Below are 13,520 nucleotides of genomic sequence, written 5' to 3' on the forward strand. Positions count from 1 at the left end.
TATGAGACTGCCCATACAGCCCACAACAACAGAAGGGTCCATGCAGCCCTCACAGGAGGAACTCCTAGAGCACACAGCTTCGGTGATGAGGACTTCATTCCTGGGACGCACAGGAAGTCTTCAACAAAAGGCCACTTCTCCAGGACTGAAAAATGTAGCCAACCTCCCAGATACAAAAAATAAATAAATAAAACATAACTTAGGCAAAATGTGGTGACAGAGGAACGAGATAAAACTCTTGACAAAGGAACAAGATAAAACCAGAAGAACTACTACCTGAATTAGAGGTAAGTAATCTACCCAAGAGAACTCAGAAAAGAATGGATGCACAGAGAGAAGTTAGACGTTTTTAACAAAGAGTTATAAAACATAAAGAACAACCAAACAGCAATGAAAAACATGATAACAGAAATGAAAAATACAGTAAAGAGAATCAACAGTAAACTAAACGATAAGAGGAGCAGATTAGCGAGCTATAAGACAGAGTAGGGGAAATCACTGATGCTGAAGAGAAAAAAAGGAAAAAGAATGAAAAGAAATGAGGATAGTTCAAGGGACTTCTGGGACAACATCAAGCACACTAATACTCACATTATAGGGGTCCCAGAAGAGAAAAGGGGTAGAGAATTTATCCAAAAACAGCATAGCTGAAAACTTTGCTAGCCTTGGAAAAGAAACATATATCCAAGTCCACAAGGCACAGAGTTTCATAGGGGATTAACCCAAAGAGGAACACACAAAGACACATAGTAGTTAAAACGACAAAAATTAAAGAAAAAGAGTACTAAAAGCAACAAGGGAAAAGCAACAAACAATATAAGAGGGAACTCCCATAAAGCTATCAGCTGACTTCTCAGCAGAAACCCTGCAGCCAGGACGGAGTGACACAATATATTGAAGGTAATGAAAAGCAAAAGCCCACAGCCAAAAATACTCTACCCAACAAGGCTCCTGTTCAGATGTGATGGAGAGATTAAAAGCTTTACAGATGAGCAAAAGCTAAGAGTTTAGCACGTCCAAACCACTTTTACAACAAATGTTAAAGGAATTTCTCCAGGCAAGAAAAGAAAAGGCCACAACTAGAAACATGAAAATCATGAAACGAAAAAGCTCATCAGTAGAGGCAAATATAAAGGTTGGAAATCATCCACACACAAAGCTAGCAGGAGGTTTAAAACATGAAAGCAGTAAAGCCATCTATATTCACAATAAGGAGTTAATCTAGAAAATAACTAGATATATATATACATTATGATATCAAAAAAAGTAACTTTGAGAGAAGGAGTACAAAGGCAGAGTTTTAAAACTGCATTTACAATTAAGAGACCAGCAAATTATAACAATCATGGGGGTGTGTGTGTGTATAGCTAGATGAAAACCTCATGATAACCACAAACCAAAAAATTTTAATAGATATACACAAAATGTGTATATCTATTTTGTGTCATCAAATCACACACACAAAAAAAGAAAGTGGGGAAAGAGCTATAAAAAGAACCCAAAACAAGTGACAAAATGGCAGGAAGAACATACACATCAGTAACTGTCTTAAATTTAAATGGACTAAATGTTCCAGTCAAAAGAAATAGAATAGCTAAATGGAAAAAAAACAAGAACTGTTTACACGCTGTCTACAAGAGACTCACTTCAAATATAAAGACACTCACAGAACGAAAATGAAAGGATGAAAAAAGGCATTCCATGCAAATGGAAATTTAAAGAAAGCTAGGACAGCAATGCTTACACCAGACAAACTGACTTTAAAATAGAGATTATTATGAGACAAAGAAGGGCACTACCTAATGATCAAGGGGTCTATCCAACATGAAGATATAATCATTGTAAATATATAAGCACTCAATGTAGGAGAACCTAAATACTTTGAGCAAATATTAAATGACACAAAGGGAAATCAACCGTAACACAGTAATATTAGGGGACTTTAAAACCCCACTGACATTAATAGATAGATCATCTAGATAGAAAATCAATAAGGAAACATTGGCCTTAAATGACACAACAGACCAAAAGCAGGTCACATGTTAGGCTACAAAACAAGCCTCGGTAAATTTAAGAAAACTGAAATTCTACCAAGCATCTCTTTCGACCACATTATGAGACCGGAAATCAACTATGAGGGAAAAAAACTGCAACACAAACATGCGGAGGCTAACAATATGCTACTAAACAATCAACAGATCACTGAAGAAATCAAAAGGAAATAAAGCATCTCAGAAAACAATAAAAATCTCAAATAACAAACCTAACCTTACACCCAAAGCAACTAGAGAAAGAACAAAGCCCAGAGTTAGAAGAAAGAAAGAAATCATAAAGAAAAGAGTAGAAATAAATGAGACGCAAAGAAAATAACAGAAAAGATCCATGAAACTAAAATCTGATTCTTTGACAAGATAAAGCTGATAAACTTTTAGCTAGACTCATTGAGGAAAAAAAGGGAGAGGACACGAATCCATCAAATTAGAAATGAAAAAGGAGACACTACATCTGACACCACAGAATACAAAGGAGCATAAGAGCCTACTAAAGGCAACCACGCGCCAACAAAATGGAGGACCTGGAAGAGACGAACAAATGTTTAGGAAGGTACAGCTTTCCAAGATGGAACCAGGAAGATGCAGAAATACGAACAAATCAATCACAAGTAATGAAACTGAAACTGTGATTTAAAAGGAATATAAATTGGTACAACCAGTATGGAGAACAGTATGAAGATTCTTAAAAAAAACTAAAAAGAATATCATATGCTCCCAATCACTGCAGATGGTAACTGCAGCCATGAAATTAAAAGATGCTTACTCCTTGGATTATGACCAACCTAGAGAGCATATTAAAAAGCAGAGACATTACTTTGTCAACAAGGGTCCATCTAGTCAAGGCTATGGTTTTTCCAGTAGTCATGTATGCATGTGAGAGTGGGACTGTAAAGAAAGCTGAGCGCCGAAGAATTGATGCTTTTGAACTGTGGTGTTGGAGAAGACTCTTGAGAGTCCCTTGGACTGCAAGGAGATCCAACCAGTCCATTCAGAGGGAAATCAGTCCTGAGTGTTCACTGGAAGGACTGATGTTGAAGCTGAAACTCCAATACTTTGGCCACCTGATGTGAAGGGCTGACTCACTTGAAAAGACCCAGATGCTGGGAAAGAATGAGGGCGGGAGGAGAAGGGGATGACGAAGGATGAGATGGTTGGATGGCATCACGGACTCAATTTTCATGAGTTTGGGTGGACTCCAGGAGTTGGCAATGGACAGGGAGGCCTGGCGTGCTGTGGTCCATGCAGTAGCAAAGAGTTGGACATGACTAAGTGACTAAACTGACTGACTGATGATCCAGCAATCCCACTCCTGGGCATATATCCACAGAAAACCATAATTTGAGAAGATACATGCACCTCACTTTTCACTGCAGCACTATTCACAACAGCTAGGATATGGAAGTGCATATATATACACTATGTATAAAACTGATAACTACTGAGAATCTACTATATAGCTCAGGGAACTCTACTCAGTGCTCTGTGGTGACCTAAATGGGAAGGAAATCCAAAAAAGAGGGGATATATATGTATAGCTGATTTACCTTGCTGTATAGCAGAAACTATTAATAACACAACATTGTAAAGTAACTATACTTCACTAAAGATTAATTACAGGAAAAAAACTAAAAATAGAGTTACCACATGATCCAGCAATCCCACTCTTGGGTATATATCTAAAGAAGATGCAAACTTTAATTCGAAAAAGATACATGTAGCCCAATTTTCACAGGAGCCAAGACATGGAAGAAAACCTAAACAGCAATCAACAAATGAATGGCTAGAGACGATGGAGTATATACGCACGGTAGAATATTACTCAGGCATAAAAGAAGAATAAAATAATGCCATTTGCAGCAGCAACATGGATGAACCTAGAGATTATCACACCAAGTGAAGAAGTCAGACAGAGAAAGACAAGTATCATACAGTATCATTTATATGTGGAATCTAAAAAAAATGATATAAACAAACTTATTACAAAACAGAAACAGATTCACAGACACAGAAAACAAACTTACAGTTACCAAAGGAGAAAGAGGGGAAGGGAGAGATAAATTAGGAGTCTGGGACTAACAGATACATACTACTATATACAGAACAGCTAAACAAGGACTTACTGTATAGCACAAGTAACAATAACCTATCATGTAAAAGAATCTGGAAAATATATATGTGTATGTGTCATATATGTACATACATATAAAACTGACTCACTTTGGTATACACCTGAAGCTAACACAATATTATAAATCAATTGTATTTCAATTAAAAAAATAAAAAGTAGTTAAGACATGGGAGAACTAAGGTCCAACATAATCTAATCAGAGTACCAAAATAAAATTCTAAAGAGACCAGAAGCAAGGCCATGTTTAAAAAAAATAATAGTTGATAAGTATCCTAGTTTTTAATTAAAAAAATAGGAATTCAAAGACAGGGGATGCAAACAGGAAGAAAAGAAATCAATACTTAAATACACTGTAGTGAAAGTATAACACTTAAGAAAAAGAGAATCTTAAAAAAAGAGGGAGAGAAAAGACACCAACATACTGGCAGATGACTTCTGAACAGAAGCAATGGTGATAAGTAGACAATGGAAAGCAACTCAGAATTGGAGACTGAGCAAGGCTATCTTTCAAGAAACGGGCAAAATATATTTCTACATTTAAAAAAAAGTTTATGACAATTATCACCAAAAGATATCTATAAACAAAAGGGAAAATGACCTCCAAAGGAAAACCTGAGATGGAAAAGAAATGGCAAAGGAACAGTCATTTTAAAATATGTGGCTGATTCTAAACAACCTAAGATTTAGAGGAGGAGGGGAGGGAGAGGAGGAGGAGAGTTAATATTAGCATTGAGGTCAGAAGGAAGATGATAGAAGGCAAAGACATTTTTTTTCTCACAATGGATGGTCCTGCATACCCACTCTGGAAACCAATGGTATGGACTATACATACACAGATGTTCAGTTACAGCAGACAGCAATGTTGGCTACAATCATTTCAAAAGGCTTCTTAAAGAAAGTTTGGGACAACAAAGGTTTCTTTGAGCAAAGGTTCAGGAATCAGATGAGCATGGCATACCCTGTTCTTCCTCTAATTATCTCATATCATCATGAATGTCCTTTTAAAATCTCTGAGACAGAAACAAAACAAAAACCTGAAGAAGCAATAGCATGAGCACAGCAACGGTAGAAGACATCAGAGATTGGTTATGACCTTGGGCAGGTCACTTCACTGAGGGCTTTGTAGTATGTTCCCTTCCCACTGTTACTAATATATTCTGATGACAAAGGAAAAAATTCAAACGGGGAATATTATAGGACTGCTCTCCTATATATTACTGCCAGTCATTGTGCTGGCACTGGAGATACACAACAAAGGAGACAAAGTAAATCAGCAATTAGAAGGCAATGTGATAGGTCCCGTGACACGTGATGTACGCACATGGTACTGGTAAAACCCAACACAGTGGCAAAAGCATGCTTCTCTCCTGCCTTTTCACATAATTAACAGTTATTCCCATTAGGCAAACTACTGACATCCACCTTAGTAGTACCATACGGTCACCATACTGAATTTCGGATTTTTGAAAAGAATCATCATCAAGAGTTTTGTTATTAAAAGTTTCAAGATAAATTTATCCAAAGTCCATTTTACAAGACCCCAAGAAGGAATCAAGTTAATTTCCTTCGTACTGATCAAAATTTCACAACAGAAAGCTAGCTGGGACACTTTGGATCCATAGCAATCAGCAAAATTAGTTTTCCTAAAACATGAAAAAAAAGTGTTTCCTAAAACATATTTCAGGAAAATTGATTAGAAAATTTGTGCAGAAAAATTGTTTCTTAAAACATGAAAAAAAAAATTGTTTCATTTAAAAGCACAAAAGAGTAATGGCAATAAATTCTCTATATCCATGCTGCAATTATCCAAGTATAATCTAACAGAGGTAAAATAAGGAAATATCCATTCAAATACCCATTCTCTTTGTGGATTTATTTACAACCTAAAATCAAACACAGTTTGCATAAATTAATTCTACAATACTCAACATATGTTTTCTACTTCACTAGGAAGTATTCATTGCCTTTAAAGTTAATCATCAGTTGTTCTATTGTATTTAGCCATTTGAGGCCTATTAACAATGCACATACAAACCCTTCATCTAAGAAAATACTTCTGAAAAAACACACAGAATGTTCTCAAAGAAAAGCAATTCTTTCTCATTCTACTATACACGAGTAGTAAAGAGGAGAATATTTACTACTAATGTTAACAGTGCTGTAACATCAGTCTTCTGAATTGTTTTTTATATAATATTGTTTACTTATATACCCTCAATATATATTAGTGAAAGGCAGATACTACATATTCCCAAAGATACCAAATCCATTCATGTATAACTAAAATGTTTATAACAAGTGCAAATGATAATAAAATTCAAAGGTTCTTTAACTATTTTGTTTAAATTATTTTTAGCAATCATAAAAAGGTGTTTAGTTATGTCCTTAATATTCCAAAAGGCTTACCAGCATTTGATAGTCACGCGAATGTAAATTTTTCACAATCTTTTTTTTTTAATGTCAATTTCACTTAAAACAGCTACAAACAAATGTTCATTTTGATTACCATACTGGTATTTGTATATTAGCTAACAAGTAGATTTGTTGCTTTATCTCACTGATGAGAAGTAAGCAAGAATGAGTAATGACATTTACTACCAACCAGAGAATAGACAGAGACACGAATGGTGATTCAATAGCCATCACTGGTGATCCTGCTGATTAAAAACCTATAGCACCTATAAAACAATTCAGCCATATTTACACACAGCTTTCTACTGTACATTATTTCTTTGGGACTCTATTTACCTTCCTTCTTAAGTTCCTTGAGGGGAGAGGCCTTGTCTTAAATGTTAATATTACCTCCGCATCCGTTGTAGCTCAAAAACAAAACTGAGTGCATACTTGCTGATAAATTAACAGCTATAGTACAACAGATACTTTCCATGGCAATCAGGAGAAAGTCAGGATGTGGGTAAAGGCAGCCTAAGAGAGTAGAGTTACGCACAATGGAACCAATAACAAGGGACAAGATCATAAAAGCAACTTAGAAAAACCATGTCCAGAAACAGAGCAGATGAGTTTACATAGCATATTCACTTTCAGAAGCAAAATGTAGTACACTGCTATTGCTTAACTGAACTCCCCCCTTTCTCTGGTTTACATGTGATGCTGCATTTTGTACTATTCCCTGACAGATATCTGTATAATGCTATCTCATGTCTGTATAAAGCAGACATCAGACTCTGGAAGAAGCTGTTCTAGTCACAGTCCAAAAGAAAATAAGAACAATGTATTTTTCCACCTATCTCAGGTTAAAAACACAGTGTTTTGCTCATAAAAGCAAAGGTCATCATTTGCCTACTTTTCATTCATACTGAATGACACTGTTTTTTGAAGATTTTCTATTAGAAAAATCCTGTACCACCTTGGCTTTAAAACCAGCTTTAACCCAATTTTAGGTCTTTTCCTGTCATCTTCTTCAATCTCCCAACCAAAATTATGTATCAATTATATTTTTAAAAACAGGCTTTTAAAAAACAGTTATGTTGTAAACTAAGTTATAATTTACGGTGTCAGCAGCTTTGCACTGTATCTTTACCATTTGAAATGCAGGACACTAAACAGCACATAAGCATACTCTGAAATTTCCTGGATCTTCGACAGTCTCTTACCAGAATTTCGTCTCCCTTCTATCAAGTTTCTGCGTTCCTCTACGCTCCAAGATTAAATAAACTGTTTATACACCTCCCTCCAACACTCTGGCGGTGAGTTTGTATGTTTTCTCTCTTGCATCTTTTGTCTAAGAATGCCAAAGCCCTTCATTATTTTATTTTACCAACCCTATGAAGCCTCTCCAACCAAGAGCTGGAGAGTCATGGAGTTGACTTGACAGAGATTGGACAGCAGGCCAAAACTTAGTACCCCTCTAAGGGGTACTCAAAACCGGTCAGAAACATCAGCCAAGGTCCTCTTTACAGGTCATGAGGGCTTTAAACAAACAAAAGAAAAAAAATTATTTTTTTTAAACCCTTTGCCACAAAGGAACTCATGCATTCACACACAATTGTACTTTTCAGAACATGGAAATACAACTGATTTGGTTCTTTCGGTTTTCAGAAGTTTAAACACTGGGGACAACGGCAGCGAGATGAAAACTCCCGAAGGCAATTTGATCAAAGGCACAGAAAATCCTTCCCTCAAAGAAATGCACCTTGTGACACTCCAAGGAGGAGGAGAGGTATTTAAAGTAAAACCTGCCCTGAATTATTACCACTGACTTGAGGAAGAGAAGTAAAAAGCCATTGGCTTCACTGGGCTTTTAAACATTGTGCCGTCACCCTGGGACCACAGAAGCGGGTGGTGAAATTCTTCTACTCATTTCTATGGAAGAGTATCATACAGCAGTATAAACTCACACCCCAACACACACTCACACACACACACACACACACACACACCCGTCTCTACTCCCCTTCTCGTCCCTTCCATTCCCGACCGTTCCCCTTTGGTGCCCAAGACCCAACTGTGGACCTAATGTGATAAAAAGCAAAGTCATGGGCAATGCAGGGGGGTGGGGTGCAAAGGACCGAAAGAGCCAGAAAAGCAAGGGGAGAAGAGGCAGTCGGCCGGCTCGTCTGTGATCATAAAGCAAACATTCGGGTGGGGAATACGGAATGCCGAGTGGAAATAAAGCCCGCCGGGATGCCCACTCTGCCATCTCCTTGTGCCTCTCTGCCCTCCATCACCCCCATCCTTCTCCCGGAGGATCACCTCCGCGGGGAGGGCGCCACCGACGGCGCCCCCCAACCCTCACCCTTCAGAGCAAAGCAGCGAAATGGGGCTGGAAAGGAGGACAGGGGCTGAGCCGGGGGGCGAGGGTCACGCCGGGCTCCGGGTGGAGACCCTGCGGCGGGTGGCCGCCCTGAGGACCCCGGGCGGCCCACGCGGAAGGTGAGGCGGCGGTCGGGGGGCAGCGCCCGGCCCCACCGCTGCCGGGGAGGCTCCGGCTACTCACGTTCTCCGTGTCCCGCTCGTTCACCGTCGGCAATGGCGTCCGGGCCGACATTTTGTGCGGGCGGCGGGGTCGGGCCGGGGTCTCGCGGGCCGGGCCGGGCCCGGGCTTGCTGCGGGCCCCGGGGGCGAGAGGCAGGGGTTGCGGCCGCTTTGCGCGAAGCCGGGGCCGGGCCGGGGAGAGCGGCTCCCGCAGGCCGCGGGCGGTGCAACAAGCGGCCGCGGCGGGGGAACGGGGGGGACAGAGGACGCGGAGGAAGAGGAGGGGGAGCCGTTTCCCGCGGCGGCGCCGCCGGGGGGACGCGGGCCGGGGCGAGGGAGGGCTCCGGGCGAGGGCGGTTGCCCGGCGCGGGCCGGGCGGCGAGGCCGGCGGGACGCGACGCCTAGGCTGGGAGGCGGGGCGGGAGCCGGAGAGGGGCGGTGAGGGGGGGGGCGGGGTCCGGGCCCCGCTAGGCTCTCCGGGCCATAGCCGAAGGCGAAGCGGCGCCGCAAATCACTGCCTGGCTCGTCCCGCCGAGCGCGGCCGGGAGCCGGGAGCCGCGGCCCTGACAGCACCGCCCGCGCCGCGCCCCCACGCCCCGCCTCAGGTGAGCGGCGCCGCCCGGCCGAGCCGCAGCCACGCGCCCGGGGCCCAGCGCGGCGGCGCCCCCGCGCCCCCGGCGCGTCAGCCCAGACTCAGAGTCCCGCGCGGTCTCCGCCGCCGCCGCCGCCGCCGCCGCCGCCGCGCCTGAACCGGGAGGTGCGGCCCGAGCCGGCTGCGCGAGGAACGGCGGGCGCGGCACGCTGCGCCCAGAGGCACTTGGCGGCCGCCGCCGGGTGGGCGGGCGCCAGCCGAGGGGGGCCTCTCCATTCATTCCCTCATTAGGGATGCGGGGCCGCCTCCTCCTCCTCCTTCCGCGCTCCATCGCCCGTCTGTCCCCGTGTTTATTTTTGTTTCTCGCCCCCACCCGCGGAGTACGGTAGTCTTTCAGAGCTTCTGGTGGATTTAATTTTTGATTAGTGTTTGGGTTTTGCCGGGGCGGAGGGGGTGGGGAGGTGAGAGGGCGCTGATGCAATTGAGTGGTCCTTTTTTGTCCGTTTCATTGCGGGGGTGGGGGGAGAATGGGCATGATCCTACGCTGGATCCTATCTGCTATCTCGGGACTTCTCCTATTCTTAATTCATCGCCTCCTTCGCCGTTCTCCAGCTTTCTCGGTTTCTGTCCTCCCCCCAGCCCTCTCGGTCCCCCTCTCCCGGGAGCCGTTGGGTTCAGGGTCACCCTAATAGTTGGGAAGAGGGCATAAAATCTCCCCTAAAAGCGCCAGCAGCCTCGGAGGCGGTGCTGCGGAGTCTGTGCGATGGGCTCCGGCCAGACGGCTCGCCGATGTGTCGGGACAGGATGGCCTCCTAGGGAACTCGGCCGGCGGAAGAGGTCGCCAGGCGCCCACCGCGGCACCCCCGGAGTGGCTGAGACCCGGGAGTCAGGACGTCTACTCTGGCTGATCGTCACTTCCTGGGACGCAAGGAAGTGTCACTTAGGCGAGCTTGTTTAGGGAGGGCGGAGAGCTGGCTCTGATTTGTCCTGTCCTACCTCCTCCAGGTGGTTTTATCACCCTGCCACCCACCTGCCACGTCTTACATCCTGCAGACCCACCTCTGTAACGCGTTACCCAGGGCCCATTAGCCCCTAAAAAGCAATGCTGCTTCTATCTAATTTGAAAGCTTACATTTTGCACACTCAGCCTCTAGGACAAAAACCATACCATTTCCCTATTCCTCGTCTTTCCAGTATGTCTTTTTCACATTCTTTCATGACTGGAAGATAAAAGGAGCAGGAGATAGAAGGGGATAAATCCAGTTTTTTGAGCTACTTTCTCAAACCCAATGGGAATCTTAAGATGATGGGAAATCCCTCCTTTCTCCTGAAGTTCATCCATTTGCACCAGATGGTTTTTACCCTGACTCATTAAAGGTTGTTTCTGAAAACTTAACACTTGACCCTTAAAACATGGTACAAAAGACTTAAAAATACCAGGCACGGAGGTCCTCTGAGGAAAAAAATCTCACCCAGCATATAAATTTGTTTCTAGACCATCAACTATGTATTTGTTTCTTTAACATTTTATTTGTAGACACATCTCAATTTCACAAAGCCAGTAAAAAAGTCACAGGATCCCTTAGGTGTTCATCACCATTCCTCAAACAGAATTCAGGCTTCAGAACTACAAGGCTGCATACTAAAAAATGGTGTACAATTGGGAATGCCAAGCTTTCTCAGTCCTTCTGCAGAGGTCCTGAATCATCAAGATGTACTGAAGTTGCCAAGATAGAAGCTTGTACTTTTCTGATCAACTACAGCCACTGCTACAATCCACGATGCAGCCACTCAAGAGTACCTTATGTGGCAATAGTACCCTGTTACTGCTACTGCTAAGTCACTTCAGTCATGTCCGACTCTGTGCAACCCCATAGACCTGTTAACCTGAGAGGAAACAAGCATCTGTGAAAGTGTGTTCAACCCCATTGGATTATGAATCAGTCCTTGAACTGGTAGCTTGGATGTTGTTTTTTCAGTGTCCACTCACATGTTATCTATCCGTGTGTTGACCCAGACAGGCATATTTCTTCCCATTTTACAAAATTCCACTCAACTGGCTTATTCAAAATCATGGATGCACCAGGTTAATGGTGTACAGAAAAAAAGATAACTGGAATATATGGTACAGTCCAATCTTGCAGTGGTCATAAGATCAACAGCCCTCCCCTGACCCTATAAGGTCATTATACATCTGAGATATGATACATCTGGCCTAATAGCTTCTAAAATTTTGACGTACACATTCAAAGTCTTGGGTAATATTCCATTGTATGTATATGCTACATCTTCCTTCCAATGGACTATTACTCAGCCATAAAAAGGAATGAGATTGAGCCATTCATAGAGACATGGATGGACCTGGAGTCTGTCATACAGAGTGAAGTAAGTCAGAAAGAGAAAAACAAATATCGTTTATTAATGAATGAATGTGTAATCTGGGAAAATGGTGCAGATGAACCTAGGCGCAGGAATGGAGATGCAGATGTGGAGAACGGATGTGTGAACAAGGGTGGGAGGATGAATTGGGAGACTGGGATGGACATATGTGCATTTCTTGTGTGCTGCTTAGTGGGAACGTGCTGTATGGTGCAGGGAACTCAGCTTGGTGCTGTGTAATGACCTAGGTGAGTGGGGTGGAGAGAGGGAGGTTCAAGAGGAAAGGGATATATGTATATATGTGGCTGATTCACTTCATTGTACAGCAGAAATTAACACAACAGTGTAAACAACTGTACTTCAATAAAAAAATTTTTTACATTAAAAAACTGTTTTAAAAGTCTTCAGTAAATCCCTTAGCTATATTTGCTACATTGTGCTCACATGTTGAAACTTACTGAATATTACATACTATAATGAGGGATACTTATTTTTTTAATCAACCCATAAAGGTGGCTGTATAGCAGTGGAACTACTTTCAAAGACAGTTGTTACTAGATGGATAACTCCAATCCGTAATTATGGTTAACAAAATAGACTAGAAACAATTCTATCCAAAAATGGCATTCAAACAATCCTATTCATACCCACAGTTTTAGGCTTGGTACATAAATTTCACTTTACTAGGGTTAGAAAAAAGTCATTGTGTCTTTTAAAAGACATCACTTTCCTGACAAAAGTCTGTATAGTCAAAGCTATGGTTTTTCCAATAGTCATGTACAGATGTGAGAGTTGGACCATCAAGAAAGCTGAGCACCATAGAACTGATGTTTTTGAACTGTGGTGTTGGATAAGACTCTTGAGAGTCCCTTGGACTGCAAGGAGATCAAACCAGTCAATCCTAAAGGAAATCAGTCCTGAATATTCATTGAAAGAACTGATGCTGAAGCTCCAATATTTTGGCCACCTGATGCAAAGAACCGACTCATTGGAAAAGACCCTGATGCTGGGAAAGACTGAAGGCAGGAGGAGAGGGGATGACAGAGGATGAGATGGTTGGATGACATCACTAACTCAATGGACATGAGTTTGAGGAAACTCCCAGTGATAGTGTTGGACAGAGAAGCCTGGTGTGCTGCAGTCCATGGGGTCACAAAGAGTTGGTCATGACTTAGTGACTGAAAAACAACTACAAAATTAGGTGTATACTACAATGTGAGCTCACCCCTCCTTAAAATGGCATGAGGCAGTACCCTGATTGAATGAAAACTCTTTAGCCATAGTCCTTAATAGTGAGACTGCTCATAAGCAAATTTTTGTGTGTCACATGTATAGCTTCTTGTGCTAGTGACTATGAAGAAATAACCAAAGGAATATCTTAAGGCTTTTAGTAATTTTCCTTAGGATTATTAACTAAATGGGGCATGTTTAA

The 13,520-nt window shown here is 42.4% G+C and overlaps 1 protein-coding gene across 6 annotated transcripts in view; it reads right to left on the bottom strand.

The window, feature by feature from the left end:
• MARK1 (microtubule affinity regulating kinase 1) overlaps positions 1-9,542 on the bottom strand; it is a 140,093-nt gene extending 130,551 nt beyond the window's left edge. For 2 of the 6 annotated variants that reach the window (XM_070385498.1, XM_070385496.1), the window contains exon 1: positions 9,140-9,458. In XM_070385498.1, coding sequence (XP_070241599.1) covers positions 9,140-9,190 — 51 coding nt within the window. In that variant the 5' untranslated portion in view covers positions 9,191-9,458. Of the gene's footprint in view, positions 1-9,139 lie in introns of all 6 variants that reach the window. The other 4 variants (XR_011467316.1, XM_070385497.1, XM_070385495.1 and 1 more) reach the window with 4 other exon arrangements.
• Between the last annotated feature and the right edge of the window lie 3,978 nt (positions 9,543-13,520).

This window comes from Bos mutus, chromosome 16, assembly GCF_027580195.1.
Source record: "Bos mutus isolate GX-2022 chromosome 16, NWIPB_WYAK_1.1, whole genome shotgun sequence".
NCBI classification, from domain to species: domain Eukaryota; kingdom Metazoa; phylum Chordata; class Mammalia; order Artiodactyla; family Bovidae; genus Bos; species Bos mutus.